The 22,766-nt window shown below is 31.8% G+C and overlaps 1 protein-coding gene across 1 annotated transcript in view; it reads left to right on the top strand.

Annotated features, from left to right (window-relative positions):
• The window catches only part of EPHA6 (EPH receptor A6), a 795,422-nt gene that overhangs the window by 506,102 nt on the left and 266,554 nt on the right, over positions 1-22,766 (top strand). Inside the window, 2 exon segments of the mRNA XM_036218922.1 lie at positions 17,769-17,816; positions 18,228-18,390. Coding sequence (XP_036074815.1) covers positions 17,769-17,816; positions 18,228-18,390 — 211 coding nt within the window.

Genomic DNA, 22,766 nt, shown 5'->3' with positions numbered 1-22,766 from the left:
TCATTCATTCATTCATTGAAATGACTTTATTCAACTCTTAGATGGCAGATACCCAGGTGAGGTAATGTAGATTTTTGTGGAATAAGCCTCAGATCTTGGAATTTGCATAAAAAAAACAAAAACAACAACAACAAAAACAATCCAATTTAGAATTCATTTTCAAGTGCTTATAACTAGAACATATTTTGTTTGAAAATTATGATTTGACTCTTATTCGTAGTAATTAAATAATTCTGTTGGATGAGCATATTCAAATCCAATGGCTAAATTCATTACTTTATGAGATGAAGTTTAAATGAAGCTCTCTCAGTAAAGCATTCATATCAGATACATTTTAAAACATATTTGTCTTAAATGTCCTTCCTAAGTAGTCTTATAGGGGAGGCTGAGTTAACAGCCTATTATTATGTACTCTTTACTGAGCTGTTAATAGCTTTACAGTCTTTCAAAGAACACACCTGCTGCTCATAAAAACATTTATGTTGCTTGTTTTAATATGTGTTTGCAGTGACCTTGTAGAATCCATACTGATCTGATTTTTGTAGGGGAAATAAATAAAAATAGACATCTGTCTATTTACTCGAGTATTGTTTATGGAAAATTAGAAAAAAATTTGATATTTATAAATGTTCTAATACTTCAAAAGTTATTTCTCTTTAATAGGTGAACTTTCTTGGTAATTTTTTACTATATGTATTTATTTATTTTTGAAATTTTGTTTTCTCAATTTGTATATGTTGAAAAGAGGTTTATAAACAATTTTTATACATGTATATTTTAATTAGAACTGATGACTTAAATACTACTAGAAATCTCAACATTTCCACAGAATTATTGAAAAAATAAAAATGTTAGCAGTAATTTAGATTCTCTTTAAACATTTAGTAATAGAAAATCATAAGTCTATAATGAGAAAATGTAAAGTTTTAGCTGAGGAAGTATTCTGCAGTTCTTCATGGTTGAATGCAATATAAATTGTTTGGGGCTAACTTTCAGTTGTCAGAGGCAAATTGCTCCCAGAACCTGTGTTTGATCCTCCTATTTTACACAAGGACATTTAAAGAAGGCAATCAGTGCAGTGATTATTTCCATGTCTCTTGATTCATCCATCCGGGTGGATGGATGAAATATTTCTGTCCTAATTTAGATATGCCCAAATGTGTAAAGCTATTAAAACTGCTTTTATCAACAACTGCTTGGTAATTTCCCTCCTATTTAGTGAATTATGCATCCTAACATTTTCATCTTAGAATGTTTAACAAGTTTTTTTAAAAGATCACTATATAGTCCTTCTGAAAACAGTTCAAGTTGGTTAGCACAGCCATGAAGGAATTTTATTAATGTTCGTCTAGAACATGGCAAATAGACAGAGGTAACTGACAGAAGTATAGACTCTCTTACCTCTAGAAACATGTCAAGGTCAAAGATGATTATAAATCACTATTTTTAATCTCAGAATGGTCCAGCTGTACCAATGAAGGGTATGTTAACAGAGAGTCAACATATCATACCCACAGGTATAAGTAACTGACTGAGGACCAAGTAACTGACTATAAAGGAGGCTTTGTCATCTGAAGAAATCTCTAGACAATGGTGTTATTCTCACATGAAGATATCAACTGCACATCTAATCACCCTAAGGCATTAGACCCCTGGGTATTTGGCTGATTTAGCCTACCAATTTTCTTGATATGAATTGAAAGATGAAAGTTCCTGTGGTTCTGGGCGATGAATTTACTAAATAACCAATTTAATTATAAATTAAATAGTGTTTCCAAAAACTACATGAACATTTATTTAATAACATCAACAGCAATAATAATCATTCTATCTTACATTTGAAGAGGATGTTCCAGTTTAGAAGTCACTTTTATATGCATTCATATTAAACCCATCACAATATTGTGAGGTAAATGGAGCTGAGGGTTTTATGTTTATTTTTTATCTGAGTATGTTGTGGCTTAGTAATTTTATGACATGCTCAAATTCATCCATCATGTGAGAAGCAAAAAGACATACTTGTTTCTCCAGATTCCAATCCAGTGCTTTAATTAGTAAATATAGAAGTTTACTAGTAAATATAGAAGATCTTGTTGAAACTATAACCGAATTAGAAATCCCAGTTTAAGACCGTGAAAATTTCTTAGTTTTTTGATCTCCAGCATAGATATCCTCCTAAACTCACATTGTTAGGAAAATTGAAAATGCAAATAAAGGAAAAATTTGTCTCATTCTTTCTAATTTGCCTTCATAAATGAGCTTAGATACATAATTTAATTGTTGCATTATCACCATTTCATTCTTCCTAATGAGCTTCTTTTCTTACATTATAAAAAGAGGAGGTAAATAGGTTTCCTAATACTGGTAGTATTTGATGAGGACTCAAAATCCCATGAAATAGTAATAGGGTATAATCTGTTTAAACCTTTGTTAAACTAAGTACTTTGAATTACAGAGTTTCTTATACCGTCATTAAGGTTGTGGATTATTTATGATATATAGAATCTACATTAACTCTTCTTAGATCTGTGATAATACAGTAAAAAAAGGGAATATAAAATCTAATGTACTTAACATATAGTTGCTTATGGTATGTAACTGTATTACATACTTGATGTTGAATGCTACATATTATAATAAATAACAGCTCATAATACAAAGCTAAACTCCTTGGATTCAGATCTCAGCTCTATCATTAGTTTACTGAGTGACCTTGGGCAGCTTACTTGACTTCTCCATATCTCAGTGTCATTATCTGTAAGGCTTACTTTATAAAGTAGCTTCGAAGATTTTTCTGGTTATTGGTAGTATTTATAGAACCTGTAGCGTATTAAGTACTATCCAAATGTTAATATTAAAACAATTTTTAAACTACATTATCTTCTGTGACTACTTTCAAATGATTCGTTTTGACTAATTTAACCTACCATTTGAGACTAAAAAAGTTATAATCCCTCCAAAGAATTAGATAATTGGGATGTTTAAGTTGTTTTAAGTTTTATGTATTGAGACAGAATCTTCAAAATTCTATCAGCCAATCTTGTGACCAAGAAATAGGATCAATTATTACATATTAAATTTGGGACAATGAAATGCAGATTAATATTCAATCTACTTGTTTCAGTTACCTTTTACTACATTTCAAATTATCCCTAAAAATGTAGTCTTAAAAATAACAATTTATAAATATTAGATTTCATAAATCTATGGGTCAGGCATTTGAATAGAATACAGCAGAGGCGGGTCATCTCTTCCACAATTTCTGGGACCGTAGTTGAGATGATAGAAAATAAGCTAAGGGCTGGCACACCTGGAACTGGTGGAGCATCATTTCTACATCATCTTTTCTCTCTCCTTCTTCCCCTCTTGGCTGACACATCACCACTTCTCTCTTTAAGGCTCCTGCACATGACTATCTTGGGCTTCCATGTAGATTGACAGTCTTAGGATAGTCATACATCTTATTTTGCAATTCAGAGCTCAAAGACAAAACTGGAAACTGCCAATTTTTTAGTGGCTGTGTCAGTAACTGGCAGCTCATCACTTCAACCTAACTTTATTGGTCAAATCCAATTAAAGGCTAGGTGAGGTTCAAGGGAAGAGAGCACAGACCAAACTGTTCAATGAGAGAAGTGTATAATAATTTACAACTCTGCTTAATTTGCCATTCCACTTCATTTTAGACCTGAACAATATTAAATTATGTGCTTTGCTTCAAATTTGTACTAATTTAAAGATAACTATTTTTCAGTACTGGACCAAAGCAAATTTATTAATTTTAAATATGTTTATAATTCAAAAAAATTCAGTTTATTTAAATAATTATATTTGGAAATATTATAAGGTAAAAAGGAAACAGTTAATTCCTAAGAGTAAAACAAAAAATGAAAGAAAACTTCCATGCCATCGCAATTGGCAACAATTCATTCTTTTTTATGGCTGAGTAGTATTCCATCGCTTATATGTACTACCTCTTCTTTATCCATTTAACTGTCCTTGATGGATACTTAGGTTGCTTTCATATCTTTACTATTGAAAATAATGCTGCAATGAACATATGGGTGCATATGTTTTTTGAATTAGTGTTTTGGTGTTTTTTGGATAAATTTCAAGAACTGCAATTGCTGGGTCATAAGGTAGTTCTATTTTGAAATTTTTGAGGAACCTCCAAACTTTCTCCATAGTGTCCGTGACAATTTTCAATCTCACTAACAATGCACAAGGGTTCCATTTTCTCCACATCCTCTCCATTACTCATTTTTTGTTGATTTATTGGTGATAGTCATTCTGACAGGTGTGAGGTAGAATCTCATTGTTTTGACTTGCATTTATTTTTCTTGTAACTACCGATGTTGAGTATCTTTTCATGTATCTGTTGGCCATCTTTATATCTTCCTTGGAAAAGTTTCTGTTCAGATCCTCCATTCTGATTTATTTTATTAATTCAGGAACTTTGACACAGTATTTAACACAATATAATTTTTTTTCAGGAAAAAATTTAGTACAAATATATAAAATTTTAAATAAAAACAAATTAGTAAATTAAAAAAGAAACTTCTTCAAATAAGTTTTTCCAGTTCTCTGAATCTGGGTTATCCTTTGAGTTGAGGCAATGTATTCATTACAAATAAATAGAATTTATACAGATTGAATTATCCAAACTTTAAAATAAGAGATTTTTTTTATGTCCAAGGAAAAAGCATCTATTATTGGCACCACCAATCCTTAGTGCAAACTGCATGAATGTTTAAAATATGTAAAATTTCTGACCAGAGCCGAAGAACATAGATCTCTTCATTATTGTAGGATTACCTTTCCTTTTAAAAATTTTTTTAATGTTTAAATTAATAGCTGACATATAATAATATATTAGTTTTAGATGTACAATGTAGTGATTAAACATTTATAAAACTTATGAAGTGATCATCCCAAAAAGTCTAGTACTCATTTCACACCATACGTAGTTATTACGTTATTATTGACTATATTTCCTATGCTGTGCTTCACATCCCTGTGACTACTTTTTATACCTGGTAGTTTGTACATTTAATCTCTTTTCTTTTTTCACGCATCCTTTGAACTGCTCCCCTCCCATCGGGCAATCATCAAAATATTCTTTTGTCTATGAGTTTGTTTCCGATTTGTTTGTTTGTTTATTTTGTTTTTTAGATTCTAAAAATAAGTGAAATCATATAGTATTTTTCTTCTCTGTCTGATTTATAACACTTAGCATAATAATCTGTAGGTTCCATGTTGCCACAAATGGCAAGATTTTATTTTTTTTATGGCTGAGCAATATTCCATTGTATATATGTACCACCTCTTTTTTTTATCCACTTGTCTGTTGATTGACACTTACGTGCTTACATATTTGGGCTATTGAAAATAATGCTGTGATTAACATATGGGTGCATAAGTCTTTTTGAATTAGTGTTTTGGATTTCTTCAGAAGTGGAATTGCTGAGTCATAAGGCAGTTTCATTTTTTTTAATTTTTGAGGAATCTCCATATTGTTTTCCATAGTGGCTGCAACGATTTTCAATCCCACCAACAGTGCACGAGGGTTCCCTTTTCTCTATATTTTCTCCAAAACTTGCTTGTTGATTTATTGAATTTAGCCATTTGAAGAGGTGTGAGGTGATAGCTTATTGTTTTAATTAGCATTTCTTGATGATTAATGATGCTGAGTATCTTTTCATATGTCTGTAGTTTATCTGTATGTCCTCTTTGGAGAAATATTTATTCAGATCCTCCTCTCATTTTAATTGGATTGTTAGTATTTTGGGAGTTAAGTTGAATTTACAAATTTTGGATATTAACCCCTTATCAGATGTATCATTGGTGAATATCCTTTCCCCAATTAGTAAGTTGTCTTTTCCTTTTGTTTATGGTTTCCTTTAAAAAATAAACTTTTTAGTATGATGTAATCTCATTTGTTTATTTTTTCTTTTGTTTCCCTTTCTCGGGGAGACATTAAAAATAAAAAGATTACTAAGAACAATGTCAAAACGTTTGCTGCCTGTTTTCTTCTAGTTTTATGGTTCGGGATCTTACATTTAAGGCTTTAATCCATTTTGAGTTTATTCTTGTATATAATATAAGAAAATGGTCCAGTTTCATTCTTTCTCATGAGTCTGATCAGTTTCTCCAACAGCATTTATTAAAGAGACTGTCTTTACCCCATCGTATATTCTGCCTCCTTTGTCATAGTTTAATTGACCATAAATTATTTCTGGGTTCTCTATTCTGTTCCATTATTCTGTGTGTTTGTTTTTATGCAAGTACCATGCTATTTTGTTTACTATAGTCTTGTATTAGTATAGTTTGATATAAGGTATTATGAAACCTCCAACTTTATTTTCCTTTCTCAATATTTCTGTGGAAATTTGGGGTCCTCTTTGGTTCCATATAAATTTTGGGATTATTTGTTCTAGTTCTGTGAAAAATGCCATTGGCATTTGGATAAGGATGCATTGAATCTACAGATTGCTTTTAGTAGTCTGGTCGTTTTAACACTGTAAATTCTTCCTATCCATGAGCACAATATATGCTTCCATTTATTTGTATCATCTTCAATTTCATTCTTTAATGTCTTAGTTTCTGAGTAGAGGTTTTTTACCTCCTTGGTGAAATTTATTTCTAGTTATTTTATTTTTCTGATGCAGTTGTAAATGGGATTGTTTTCTTAATTTTTCTTTCTTATAGTTCATTGTCGGTATATAAAATAAAACTGATTTCTTAATATTAATTTTGTACCTTTCTACTTTACTGAATTCATTTATCAATTCTAATAGTTTTATGGTGGACTCTTTAGGGTTCTCTCCATATGCTATCATGTCATCTGCAAATAATAAAAGTTTTACTTCTTTCTTTCTAATTCTGATTCCTTTTATTTTTTTGTCTGATTGCTGTTGCTAGGACTTCCAATACTATAATAGATTAAAGTGGTAGAAGTAGGCATCCTTGTCTTGTTCTTGATCTTAAGGAAAACATTTTTAGTTTTCACCATTGAGTGTGATGTTAGCTGTGGGTTTGTAATTTATGGCCTTTATACATTGAGGTACTTTGCTGAGAGTTTTTATCATAAATGGACGCTGGATTTTGTCAAATGCTTTTCCTGCCTCTATTAATATGATTATATGATTTTTATCTCTCAATTTGCTTATGTGGCATATCACATTAATTGATTTGTGGATATTGAGTAAATCTTGCATCACAGGAATAAATCCCACTTGATCATGGTTTATGATCTTTTTAATGTATTGCTGAATTTGGTTTCCTTATATTTTCTTGAGGATTTTAGCATTTATGTTTGTCAAGGATATTGACCTATAATTTTCTTTTTTTAGTGTATTGTCAGGTTCTTGAATCAGAGTAATGCTGGCCTCATAAAATGAAGCTGTCCCTCCTATTCAATTTTTCGGAATAGTTTGATAAGGATAGGTGATAATTCTTTGAATGTTTCTTAAAATTCACCTGTGAAGCCATCTGGTCCAGAACTTTTGTTTGTTGGGAGTTTTTATTTTATTACTGATTCAATTTCATTAGTAGTTATTGTTTTGTTCAGCAAACAAAGATCTCTTCACTGTGGTAAGATTATCTTTTCTTTCACCTTAAATTTAACTTACTGGTTTATCATAGGTAATTTTCTCTCTCACTTGATTTCAAAACTAGCTAACGTATATGAGTAACTAAATAATATATATCTACTGTTTGATAATGATACAGGTTAATGTAACATTGCTAGAAAATGAGCTTGCTTTGCCTTGATTTCCTCTACTTTCATTTAACACTGTTTGTTGTCCCTTATATATTTAAAATTTTTCTCTTTTTCAAATATCTACATTGCAACTAGAAGAAAATTGTATGCGTGTGTGTGTCTTTGGCCTGTGAAAAACTACCAATTACAGCAGTCTTTTTATATGTACTATATTACTTGTTTTCTCTCAATAATGAGATATTCCTCAATTTCCAGTATCTCAAGTCGCAGTATCTTGATAAACCTATATTTTATTATATTATATATTTTGAGACATTCTTTTGATGCAAATTTGAATATTACCTGTGCTCTAAGGAAATTCAAAATCAAACCTCACACCTGTCAGAATGAATATCATCAATAATTCAAAAAATAACAATTGTCGGAGAGGATGAGGAGAAAAGAGAACCTCGTACACTTTTGATGAGATTGCAAATTCATGCAGCCACTATGGAAAAGAGTTTGGAGGTTCCTCAAAATTTAAAAGTAGATCTATGACCCAGCAATTCCACTTCTGGGAATTTATCTGAAGAAATCCTAAACACTAATTCAAAAAACATGTACACCTGTATGTTCATTGCAGCATTATTTACAATAGCTAAGATATGGAAGCAACCTAAGTGCCCATCATAGATGATTGAAGAGCTAGTACATATGTATAATGGAATATTACCCGGCCATAAAAAAAAAAAAATGAAATCTTACCATTTACAATGACATGGATGGACCTACAGGGTATTCTTCTAAGTGAAATAAGTGAGACAAAGGAAGACAAATACAATATGATTTCATTTATCTGTGGACTCTAAAGAACAAAATAAACAAAATGAAAACAGAGTCGCAGATACAGAGAACAAACTAATGATAGCGCAGATGGGAGAGGGGTTGGGGGCTGGGTGAAAAAGGTAAAGGGATTAAGAAGTACAAATTGGTAGCTACAAAATCCTCACGCAGATGTGAAGTACAGCATAGGAAATATAGTTACTAATATTATAATAACTACATGTAGTGTCAAGTAGGTACTACACTAATCAAAGGGATCACATCCTAAATTGTAATAATGTCTAAGCATTATGTGGACAGCTGAAAATAATATAAAATAATAACATTGAATATCAACTCATTGAAAAATAAAAATTTTTTTAAAGTTTTTTTTCAATTCTGAATGAGGTTAAGGATTTTCATGCTTGTATATTTAAATAAATTATTGTTCTGTTTTCAATGCTAGAAGCAGCTCTTATATCACCATGTTCTGTGGCTAATTTGGACAAACATAAGGTTTTACTTGATATTCACAAATGATACTGTTTTTCAGTGAAGACTATTCTAAAAACAGTTTTTCATATTCTGGCATTCTCACTCTAGTGAAATTCAACTCATCTTACCTTATTATTCATTTTAATTTAATTTTTTAGTACATACTACACAATTGTGTAGAATTAATCAAAGCACCATGTATGTGTTGCCTAACTTATGTCACTTTATTCAGCCATACAGTTCCAATGATTTAACTTTGAAAACATTTGTTGCTATTTGAAAGACCACTTTAATTTCACTGCAAACATAAATGTTTCCAAAAGTGTTTACTGTATTTTCTTTTCTCGATTGCATTTATTGCTAATTTTTCCTAATTTTTACCATAAAATTGTTTTAACTAGCTTTTATATAACTATTTTATGCTTCCTAAACTAACATCAATAGGAATTTGCAGACTTTTCTAAAAATATTTAAAACTAAGTGTAATCCTCAAATATTTTTATAATGATAATGATTTTTTATTTTACCTCTTTGAGATAAAATAATTTCTCCATCTTTAATATCCCAATAAAGAACAATTCCTTAAATGTTTTATTTTCTGCTATGTTTATTTCCTCTTTTTTTCTCTGTATGCTATTATTCTTGTCACCAAATTTACACATGGTTTTAAAATTCTTATAAATTATAAAAACCTTTAAGAATAAATGATTAATTTAAAGTTTGTCTATAATGAAGTTGTAAAAAAATCATTAAGGAATTTTGGGATAGATGTGTTTTCCTTAGGGGCAGGTATCAAGCTTTAAACATTTAAGTTTTACTTGAACATCATTAGAAATATTTATAGAGCAATAGAGCACAGAAGAAACATCTATATCCCATCTATACTAAGGTAGATTACACAAAGACAGATGGGAAAGTAAAAACAGAACATATGTTAAAACATGTATTAAAAGATATTTCAGCACACATCTGAGGTTTTTTAAAACATACTGTTTTGTAAAATATTTTTTGGCAAGTAAAATCTTGGGTGTTCGCCAAACTAATTTTAAATTACTATTACTATGTATATATATAATTGAAAAACTAATAGAGCTATTAATTCATTAATTTCTTTATTTAATCACTTGGCTGTTATAGGAGACTGCAATATGCTAGCCACACTGCATTAAGCATTAGGAATATGGAGTTTAACAGGCAAGCAAAAGACATACAACATTTTTAAAAAGACCTCTAATAGCATTTGCAGAATTAACTTAAGGTACAAGCCTATCATTGACCTGTATTAAATGTACCACCGATTGATAATAGCTCCTAAAAGAAATAATGCTGTCTTATACATATGTTGGAACCTGTAAACTGCTTTACATGGTTTTTGTTTTTTAATTGCAACAAGCCCAACCCTTTGAGATGGTGTATCCTTCTCAGTTTTCATTGATGAACTAATTAGAATTCCATTTACATCAACCTACTATTAGTATTTCTAAAGGTCACACTTAAATAACATAACTTTTTTTTCTAAAAGTAAATTTAACCACTATGTCAAGCAGTTAATTATCTACAAATGTTATCTGTTTTCTGAAAATCAATTATGAAAGCTTAACTCCAGATCGATATTCTACTATCATCAGGTGTATCTCATTGGTGTTATCTCTAGTATTGCTCAACATTTATTATTCAAAGAATGCATTTAATTTTTATTTTAGGTGAAACAAGATGCACATTGGAAGGAATGTAAGAAAAAAGTCATGAGTGCATTTCAGAGTAATTTAGGGTTATCTCCTATTTTGGATTCCTGGGGATAATCAGGAGTTGATTATAGAAAATTATAGCTGTGGTATACTAAATGACACTTCTCCAAAAGTGCAGCTTTTTTTTTGGAGAAGTAGTTGTGTACTGAGAATATCTGCTTCTACATTTTTCTTACTTATGCATAATTTGTTATTTTATCATAGCAGTAGCCAATGTTTACCTAAGAAAAATATTTCAGAACACCCTACCAACTAGCTTCTTAACCCCTTCTATCCTTGAATTAGAAACTCCAAATATGTACTTAAATGAACGTGGGAAAATAAAGCAACTCTCTTGGTTACCAGCAACAGAATCCAGCTCAGACGATTATTTACTGATGTCAAAACATAGAACGTCCCAGCCTCAGGAAGACAACACCAGAAAAAGATTAGGTTATTCCACTTCAATGTAGTATCTCTGTCTGTATGTCTATTTCATGGATTCAGTCTCATTGGAGAAGAAATCAGTAATCATTCAAGCTCATTTTTATATCTGGGGCAATCAGCTTTTTTAAGAACCAACTCTAACTTACCCTGACAGTAGTGTTAACTTAGATGTGGACAGAGAAGAATTAATGTGAGCTGGAAGCCACCCCCAATTTGTGCTCCTGTATTGGAGCAGAAGTTTTAGTGGTACAGCTCCCAATGATATGTGACCAGAGCTGCAACACATACCCCCTATGTTAAATGATCTACATATTATTTTGTGGATATCAATCAATAGACATTTATTAAACAATAACTATGCATCTAGCAAGAGCCATTTATGTTCACTTTTAATACTGTGTTATTTTCTCAGGAATCTATAGTTTCAGTCACCTAACCAGTAGAAGAAGAGCTTTATCGTTGGCTTAATTAAGACTTCGTTTTAAAAAATTATTAGAATGTAAATTTTGAATATTATTTTTACCTATTCATGATTATTTTAACTTGGTATAATTAAAAGGAGAAAGAAAAATTCAACAATCCTTTCATCTGTCCCCTTAGTACTGTTATGTGAATAAAACCATGCAGGGTAGCTTTATAGATCAAAAATTCTAGGAGAATCTCCTGGATCTTATCAACCAAATTTTATTCCCAGCCCTGAACAAGAATATTTTATGTTCCATGCAAGAGTAGATGAGTTATAAGCCCACTGAATTTCCTAGAATCTGTCTATATGACATATTAACAAAAGAATAAAAATAGAAGCAGAATGATTGGCTGTATTAATTTTATCTTTGAAATAACTAGTTAAAATCTTTGATGTTGAGAATTGTTTCTGCCATTAAAGAACTATTTATATAAAAGTATTTAATGCCATCAAATTATTACTATCTGGTTCACATACTCTATTAAATTTAAAGTTCTTTCTAATGGTCAAGAATATAAAATATGAAATAAATGACCTTGGCTTTATAAGTGCATTTACCCTGGACATATTTTTTTTCTAAATTAGTCATAGTGAAAATGCTCAACTTGAATAGAAGCCACCGAATAGTTATGTGACTTGTTTTGGTAAATTACTTATTCTTTCTGGATCAGTTTCATCATATGGTCAATGAGAACAAAAGTATTACCAATTCTTTTTGCTTCACAAGATTATTGAGTATTACATAAAAAATATGTGTGAAAACACCTTCTAAGTTATAAAGCATCACATAAATCATGTTTGTTATCTTAATTACATATACAATCCAAGTACTTTAAAATGGAAAATATAAAACAAAGAGGTAACATCTTACAGAGATCCCATTGGATACAAGGACTTTAAGAGAAAGCAAACAAGCTAACAGATGACTGCTTGGTGGACCTCTTGAATCTACTTTTATAACTGGGAATGGCAAACCCAAAAGAATGAGATCAGGAGGGATAAGAATGCATCATAGCAGGAGAGAAGGGGCTTGTATTTTTCACATAAAGATATAGAATTTAATTGCTTAGGTTGAACTTTGGTGATTATGTAAGCTAAATCTACTAGAGTTCCCTAGAATCTTACGCATAATGAAGACTTAATGAATGTTTGTGGAATAAATGAATCTTCTATGTTAGGGTAAACCACAGTCTTGAAGGTGACTTAGCAAGGTACATAATAGCAGTAGAACCAAGATCAAGCCCAAGACAGGAGAATTACAACCCAGTACTCTGTGTGTACTGCCTTCTGTTGATATAGGCCATGTTACCTATGATTGTAGAAAGAAGAAGCCATAAGGACTGGTCACTAGAGACTTTTTTCCCTTAAATTAGAGTTTCAGATTGAATGCTAACAGTGTCCAGACTCTACTAGAAGCATCTCTTTTAGTTACTATAAAGAGTTGACATAGATATAAAGCTAGTTTTAAAGTTTTAGGTAGATAAAAGGTTCAATGTTTGTTGCAGCATTATTTTCAATAGCCAAGATGTGGAAGCAATCTAAGTGTGTATCAATAGACAAATAGATAAAGAAGAGATGGTACATATATACAATAGAATATTACTTACCCATAAAAAAAGAATGAAATTTTTCCATTTGTGACAATATGGATGTAGTTAAAGGTTATTATGCTAAGTGAAATAACTCAGACAAAGACAAATACACTACAATTTCACTTATTTGTAGAATCTAATAAACAAACAAAACAGAAACAAACTGCTAGACAAAAAGAACATTTTGATAATTGTCGGATTTGGAGGGGAGGCGGTAAAGTGATGCTTGAAAAAAAGGAAGGGATTAAATGTACAGATTACCAGTTATAAAAACAGTCATAAGGATATAAAGTACAGCATAGGGAATATAGTCAATAATAACATAATAACTATGTATGGTGTCAGATGGTTACTAGACTTATCAGGGTGATCATTTCATAAGTTTTATAAATGTCTAACCATCATGCTGTACTCCTGAAACTAATATAATATTGAATGTCAATGGTAATTGGGGAAAAAAAAAAAACTTGCTCAATAAAGAAAATTAGAGGTTCTTTCAGGTTGAGATTTTTTATTCTGGAGGTAGGACAAGGTTGGCATGTCCATCCCAGCTTCTCCAGCCCCCTAGTGCATTCCCAGCCCCAATTTAAAGAATCATATATCCAAAAAGGTTTGCAGTTGATCCTTAAACAATGTGGAGGCTTGAAGTGCTGACCTTCGGGCTGTCAAAAATCCTTGTATATCTTTTGAGTCCCCAAAAACTTAATTACGGCTTCTTGGTAAATGAGGGGGATTGATTCTAGGCCCCCGTGGGTGCAAAAATCCAGGGATACTTAAGTCCCTTATATAAAATGATATAGAACAATACATAAAGTCAGCTCTCTGTATATGAGGATTCCCAACTGCAGATTGAAAATACTGTTTTCAATTCATCATTGGTTGAATACATGATGCCAGACTCAGGAATATGAGGGCTGTCTGAATATTTACCAAAAAATATTTGAGTATAAGTGGACTCATGCATTTCAAAGTCATGTTGTTCAAGGGTCCACTGTACTGGCAATGAGATAAACATAAAATGCAACAAGTTAAAGACAACATAACACAAAGAACGTATAAAAAAGAAATAATTTATAGTAAAAGCAGATGGTAAGTGTTGTAGATAACAAAGAATTAGAAAGAGAAATGAAGCTAAAAGTTGAAAATTTGATAAAGAAAATACAAAAATAAATAATATTAGAATGAGAGGTGGATTTTGCTATGGATTTAGATAAGATGAGAAACAAAGTTTTATAAACAATAGAGTGTTTTACCTAGCAAGGTAGAAGATATATGTGCCATAAAACTAGCAATTCCATTAGGGCACAAACTGCAGAAAGATTCACACACACTCTATTTAAGCATGTTTAGAATTCAGCCTGCTAGGTGAATAAAGAGATCTAGACAGCTCTGTGGCAAAGCCTGTACCTGGTGACAGCTGTTTTGAATAGAAGTTGATATGTCAGCAGAAAGACAATTAGCCAAAATTCTGGGACAATTACGCCCCATGCTTATCATGAAAAAGTGCCAATTTGGTTTCCCAAAAGCTTGGAAATACCAGGAGGAGAGAGGGACACTGTATGGAGAAAGAGGAACTTTTCATGACTAATGCTTTCTGAGCCTTCCCCCTCCTTGGCATGCTCAATGGTGGCAAGACATATAACAAGGCAGCAGCCACCATGCTGCTGTGATTTAGGCTGAGGAGCCATGTGAACACACTTTCTACCTGAGTGAGGATTTTTTCCCAAGGATGTAGCTACAGCAAAAATGCAAAAAGCATTTTGTAAAAGATGTTCTTTACTCCCTATAACTTTGCTGAGTAAGAAATTACTATTTAGCTGCATTTCGATGAAGCAAAAAAGACATAATAATATATAATTATTATGGGACCAGTCTAAGAGTAAATTTTTAAATCTGTGTCTTCTCTCTTTGAGGATAATACTAAATTCTTTTTTTAGGACTTTAACGTTTTTCTCACAGTCATCATTTCATATTGTGAAATAGCACTCAAAATTCACCATAACTCTTATGTTTCAGAAAATTCTGCGAAAGGTGGAATATTCTCCTGTCATAAGAGAGACTGAACAATCTAAAAGGTTTTGCAAATTTCTACCAGAAACAATATCATCTTTTCTACTAGTATGCTTCCCGCCCCCGCCCCCCAAACATGGGTGTTAATTATAAAGGCTCAATCTTAGAAAGCTCTTTTTTTTCTTTTTTTTTTAGCCATCAGTGATGTTATAGACTTTATTTCCTTTGATTTTATGCTAGAGAAGTCCTTACTTTCTAATCTCAAAACTACTTAGAGATAAATATAAGTTGAAATTTATTTGTTTTGCCTTTTTAATTTAAAATTAGCTGTTATTAATTCACTTTTCTTTGTATTTCATGTTTAATAAAAAGTTCTATTATTGGTGGTATAGGTGGTAAATTCAATTCTTCAGCTAGACACAGAATAACCATGTAGCATATAAAATTCTGACAAATCCATAAAGTTTAAAAATGATCTTAAAAATAAGGATTTTATCTCGAAAAGTAGCTTAAGGGAAATAATTTTCATGGTTTTAAATCTTAAAGCATCACAAGCAAATAAATGCAGTTTGACACATTTTACATATGTGAAGATTTTTATAACTTCGTTTGTTAGTTTGGAAGATCTGAACAACACAGATTTTTAGACAAAAGCTAAATAAAATCTTTTTTTATTATTATTGAATTTATTGGAGTGACATTTGTTAATAAAATTACATAGGTTTCAAGTATACAATTCAATTACACATCATATGTATATTGCATAGCGTGTTCACCACCCAAAGTTAAATTTCCATCCATCCCCATATATGTAACCTTTTACCCTCATCGACCTCACCTATTCCCCCCTTCCCTCTGGTAAACACTAAACTATTGTCCATATTCATGAGTCTCTTTGTTTGTCCTGTTAGTTTCTTGCTTTCAGTTTCATATCCCACATATAAGTGAAATTATATAGTTCACAACTTTTTCTGTCTGACTTATTTCAATTAGCATGATAATCTCAAGATTTATCCATATTGTCACTAGTAGTATTTCATCTTTCCTTATGGCTAAGTAATATTCCATTATCTATATGTATCACATCTTCTTTATCCAATCATCTATCGAGGGAGACTTCAGTTGTTTCCATGTCTTGGCCACCATGAATAATGCTGCTGTGAACATTGGGGTGCACATATCTTTACGGATAAATGTTTTCAAATTTTGGGGGTAAATACCCATAGGAGGGATTTCTGGGTCATATGTTAATTCTATTATTAGATTTTGAGGAGCCTCCATCCTGTTTTCCACAGTGACTGTACCAATTTACATTCCCACCAGCAGTGTATGAGGGTTCCTTTTTCCCCACAACCTCTCCAGCACTTGTTACTTATCCTGTTGATGATAGCCATTCTAACAGGTGTGAGATGTATCTCATTGTGGTTTTGATTTATATTTTCCAAATGGTTAGTAAAATTGAGCATATTTTCATATGTTTGTTGGCCGTTTGTATGTCTTCTAGGGAGAAGTGTCTGTTTAGGTCCTCTGCCTGTTTTTTAATTGGATTGTTTGTTTGTTTTTTATTGTTGTTTTGCTCTTTGCATATTTTGGATATTAGCCCCTTATCAGAGACTTTGTTTGTGAATATCTTCTCCCATTTAGTTGGTTGCCTCTTTGACTCATCGACGATTTCTTTTGCTGTGCAAAAGCTTTTTAGTTTGATATAATCCCCTTCGTTTACTAAATAAAATCTTGATGGGAATATTAGAGGTAGAATTTAAGCATAAAATGAGTGATTCAATTAATGACCTTGAGAGTCACTTTCATGCCTGAGAATCTCATCTTTAGATTTATAATAAGAATGGTGGCTAATTAACTTAAGGATTTTGTGGCCTAATTGGACCTATGAATTTAGAAGAGGTCATACAAATACAACATTTTGCAGATATCCTATTAAAATAACATTATAAAGCTATCGAACAATAACACTATACAAAAACTGTTAGGTTTAATTTGTCACATCATTAGCATATTATTTATAGTCACTTACATGCACAGGTAAAATTAATAATCGTGTTTTAAGGTGGTAGGCAAGAGAGCCCGCTGAAAAGACAAGGACAGATTAGATCATTCAGTTACCTGCAGCAAATCCATTTCCCATTAGTGAGGAGAGGTGGTTTGGCAGCTAACTGCAGGTGACTGGAAACCAAGCCTCCAGTCCTATCTCTGGATTCCGCAGGCATGGTAAGTCCTTCATGCCTTTCTGTCTTTGATCCTCCTTAATGGACACCCTATTTTTAAATATACCTCAAAAGCACTATGTAACTTGTACATCTTTAAATACAACCTGTGGTATCTGGGGGAGGAATCAATTCTCCCTCCAGTGAAAATTTTTTATCGTTTTATGTATTCAGTTGACTCGTTATTACTACAGAGGAATCACTGAGTTTCAGAACAAAGCAACTGATTTGGGTTAAAAGGTTTCAAACTTTAAAAACCAATTAATTTATTTTTCCTTTTACCCACAGGTCTACCCACGGATAGCGCCGGCATTTTGGCACTACCTGCGGGTAGAAGTGAGTAGCGGGTCCTTGAATTCTCCCACCCTTGCTCTTTGCTCTTTGCTGGTGTGGTGTGATCTGATATGATTTGCCCATTTTGTTCAAGATGCAGCTGCCATTCTGTGTAAACATGCTTTCACACCACCACCTTTCCTCAGAGTTGGATCAGAAATCCAAACCACCAAAAATACAAGTGCAGTTTATATAAGATCGATCATTTTTCTTAATAAATTTCCAAATCAATACCATATCATATGCATCCTAATGATAAGTAACTAAATGCTAAATTATGGAAAACCATGCTTACTCCTCTTTTACTCAATGCTTTTGATATTCTCAGCATAACTCCTCAGCTTAATTTTGGAATGTCTCTAGGAAAAAGCAGAATAACTGCTTCATTTCCATTCTCTTCTTTTCTGTCCCCAGGAACATGAGCAGCTCACCTATTCCTCCACGAGATCCAAGGCCCCCAGTGTCATCATCACAGGTCTCAAGCCAGCGACCAAGTACATATTTCATATCCGAGTAAGGACTACAACAGGATACAGTGGCTACAGTCAGAAGTTTGAATTTGAAACAGGAGATGAAAGTAAGTTTTACATAAATATATAAAATAAGATGATAATTTAGTATCATTTTGTTAGTTAAAATTCTAATGACCTGATAGTTAAAAGTCTAATGTCACAAGTTTTTAATAGTCTTATCAAACAGAACTCTGTTCTTGTAAATAGTCATGCAGTCATTTCAGTTAATATTTTGGTATTATCATTAAATAGTTCCAAAATGCCTTGTACTACCATAATTGTAATGTGGCCCAAATTTATCTCTTTATGCAGAATTCATCATTTATGCTATAACATAGAAAGTCTCAGTGAGTGGTGTTAGCCTAATTGTTCACAAGTGTTGGCATCATAATACGATAGTAATGAAAACTTGGAAGAAAATAAAGTCATGAACAAATGATTTTAGCAGCTAGTTCAAAATTATACAGCTTTGGCTTGTTATTTCAGTCGCATCCATAAAAACAATGGTCAGGAGACAGACTCCACTGAAATGTACATTATAAGTTTAAATATAGATGCATGGGCTTAATTAGAATCTCAAATTAATTCCACCGCCTCAACACACTGAAAGCTGAAAGGGGAGATTAAAGGAGTGAAGTGTTTCGACATAATGTAATATAGGCTTTGAAATGCCTTATTTATTTTAAACTCAGCTCTACCATTGAATTCTGTTTTGGCTTTCATATCCATCTTACTGTTATCTTTGTAAGGCTAATATGGGTGGCTTTTGAAATGTTCATGATTAGAAAAATGTCCAAATAGTTAATCATAATGATATTCTCTTCCCATCGTTGATAAAATACCTATATTCATATAAAAATTCAAGGATAGAAAATTATTGTAAAACCCTGTATGAATAATGGCAATGACAGCTAGCAAGCTAGCATTTATTGAGCCTCTAATAAATGCCAGAAATAATGTATTTGCATGTATTATCTCATTTAAACCTCTTAACATTCAATGAGACAAGTATTATTTCCCTAATTTTACTTATGAGGAAAAAAAAGGCCTAGAAAAGTTGTCATTTGTCCAGATTCATGCAGCTGGTAAGAAGCTAAGCTAAAACTCAAGGATTGTCTTTACTATTAACTATATCATCCTGCCAAGTCCTTTCATTTGAGTTATTATAAATGCTAATGGTAAGACCACTAAATAAGCCATAGTTCTTCTATTTATCACTCCCTCAAAGTAAAGCTATTTGAATTTCAGATTCTGTGATGGAATGAGTGTTTTGTTTATTTTTACATCGATGAACGATATTGATTCATAAAGACTCTTTCATTACAGCTATATCTAACAAAAAAGTGAAAAAAATACTGATGTATTTAAGAAAGAACCCAGTTTAGGTAGAGAGTAAACTAATGAATAAAAAGAATATTTAGAACCTACATGTTTAATATCAGCGATAGTCATTTATAATCCTGCTGGAGACTATAGTTATCTTAAGTGAGAGATGAAATTATTGGGAATATAGTGTAATTATAACAAAACATTACTCCACAATCAAAAACAATATAAAAACATTCAAAGTTTTTCTGCTATATCCTGTTGACTATTTTCTTCCTGACCACATGTCAAGACTTAGCCTAGTCACAAAGCCAAAAATGCAATTAAAGGAAACTGTGGTCCAGGGAAAAGTCACATCATTGTATTGTCAAGGCTATTTATTGCATACCTGCACCTCAGTTCTCTTACCTTATTTCACAGATGAAGAAATTTACCTAACTTTTTAAAAATATGATATTTGAGTATTACATCATTAAGTTAGAAATGCACTCTCAGACAAACTTATAGCACTAAATCTAGATAAGTTATTTGTGTTCATCTAGGACTTCTAAAAAGGCAATCTAGTTTAGTAAGAAAACAATACGTTTTGACCTAAATATGAAAAATTTGATTTGGTTTCAACTCTAAGTTTCGACTCATACTTTCAGAACTAGACTTCTTTCAGAAGTTATATAGAAGAAAACTACTTTGAAATTTCTTAGCAGAAGGGTTCCATGCTCACCAATGGCCCAGTGCAATATTTATTTATTTGGCAAAAAAAGCATAGGACACTTAACATGTGCCATAGTCTGAGAGAGGTTCTGGGAATAAAAGTACTAATAATAGCTACAACCTTTATCCTCACATAATTTATAGTCTAGATTTGTGGGAGGAAAATTAAAAAATTAAATAAAAAATACAACATTGGATGACAACTACTATCATAAAGATATGCAAAAGGTACTATGAGAGCATAGAGAAGAGGCCCTAATTCAGCACAAATGGTTCATGAAAAGTTTCTCTAGGATGAGGAGTAGAGGCTCATTCTTGAAAGTGGAATAATAAAGGAATAGCAAAAACACTAAGGCCTGAGACAGCATGAAAAATTAAGGAAGAGCAAATAATTTGGTGTGACTGCAGTGAAGAGACATGAAAGGTAAAATGTTAGGAGCTAAAAAGCAAGGTTATACAGAGACCAAAATGAAGGCTCTCTTCTGGCCATATTAAGAATATTGGGCCTTATGGAGATGTCAAGGACCCATAGGAAGATTTTAATTAGAGAGTAACATGACCAGTAACAGGTATAAGAATCAATGCTGAGTAACTTATATACAAATTATTATTATAATTCTGGCAAGATTATATCTCTTTTTAGAACTTAAGTAGCTTTACCAAAATCTGATATCCAATGAGTAAAGGTGCAGGATTAGAACTCTAGAATATCAACAGCAGACAGCAAGAGCTACGTTCTGAATTACTGATTTGTAAATGTCATGAAAGTGACTTTTATTAGACCCTTGAGAGGCAAAATGTCTGAGAAAAATCTGAAAAATATGTTTGTCTAAACCTGGAGTTTGGGTACACAAAATGGCTCCCAAGTCAATTTATAGCCTAAGGGAAAGTCATTTAAAGGATCATTTTTTATCTAGTTAGCTTTAAACTGCAGTTTCAGAGCATGCTGTTTATATCCAGAAGAGAATTTCAATGAATAATGTCATAGTAAGATATGGATAGCTTTACTATAAATTCAAGAATATAATGATATGAATCCCAATTTATAGCATCAGTCTTTTTCTCTTCAACCCTCTTAGCTCATCTTTAAATTTTTATAGCTTTTATTTCTTAAGTAATGCCTGAACTATTGTAATGTCAACTTTATTATTGTTATCTCTTGTGTATTCTATTTACTTACCTTTATATGTATGCATAGAGATGGGGAGTGAGTTGGGGAGGAGGGATTAGGTACTCTCTCATATGATGGTCTGGGTCAAATATTTTTAAATAAGCAAAATGAAATAATTTACAATTTAATTCTCTTTAGCCATATCTATTTTACTTTCTTTAACTTTTAGTTTGCTAACAACCAATAAGACAATAATATGAAATATAAAATAATTTATTTTAAAATTTATGATGTTCTTAACCAACTACTTATGCTCTAAAACATAGTGACACCTGAAGAACAATCGTGGTGACCTCTCTGGCTCTTCCAGACCAGTAGTTGGATTTTTTTTTTCAGAGTCTGAATATGCTAGTGGAAACTGGCTAACAACTGTAAAGGTTACTAATTATAATTGCTAACATTATCAAAAGAGCCACATTAACTAGAGCCATTGGTTTCCTCTCTCGTTCTCATTATTTAAGTATACGTGGAGATAGAGGTAGGTAGGTAGATAGGTAGATAGGTCGGTAGGTAGATAGATAGATGATAGATGATAGATTAGAATAGATAGATAGATAGATAGATAGATAGATAGATAGATAGATAGGTATTTACTCATATTTAGTCACAAACGACTTTCCTTTTGTGTTTTAATGCTAACTGGTGTTTCATATTTGTGCTAATCTCTTGCTGGACTGAGTGTATAGATACATATTATGTCCACTAACAGCAATCCCCAAGTGCCTATTATGTACCGGATATTTTATTAGGTACTATAATTGATTCCCCCCACTTTCTTAGAAATTAACAAAATTACAATAAACTACAGAATCAATAGTAAGAACATAAAAATATATAAATATTCTATGTAGATCTAAAAAGATAGATCAAAGATGGGTGTTAGTTAGAAGCTGTCTAATATAAAAATGTTCTCAGAATTAACATAAAATTTATATTATGTCCCAAAGTATCACACACACACACACACACACACACACACACACACGCACGCACACACACACACACACGTTAAGTATGTTTTTTGGCTTGTATGAATGAAATAATAGGAAATTTTAACTGCACTGTATTTGTTATTTCTGTGCTTATTATTGGAGAAAATATACTTCTTTTCAATAGAGAAAAAGAAAAGAATTAAAATTAAAAACTACCTACATAACCAATAATAGCATCCATATACTTATAAACTGTTCGAAAAAATATATTTGATTCAGTTTTGAATTATAATCTGTTAAA

Source organism: Rousettus aegyptiacus, unplaced genomic scaffold (genome assembly GCF_014176215.1).
Source record: "Rousettus aegyptiacus isolate mRouAeg1 unplaced genomic scaffold, mRouAeg1.p scaffold_m13_p_4, whole genome shotgun sequence".
Classification (NCBI taxonomy): Eukaryota; Metazoa; Chordata; class Mammalia; order Chiroptera; family Pteropodidae; genus Rousettus; species Rousettus aegyptiacus.
The sequence above is the reverse complement of the archived record's forward strand: the minus strand, read 5'-3'. Positions and strand labels throughout refer to the sequence as shown.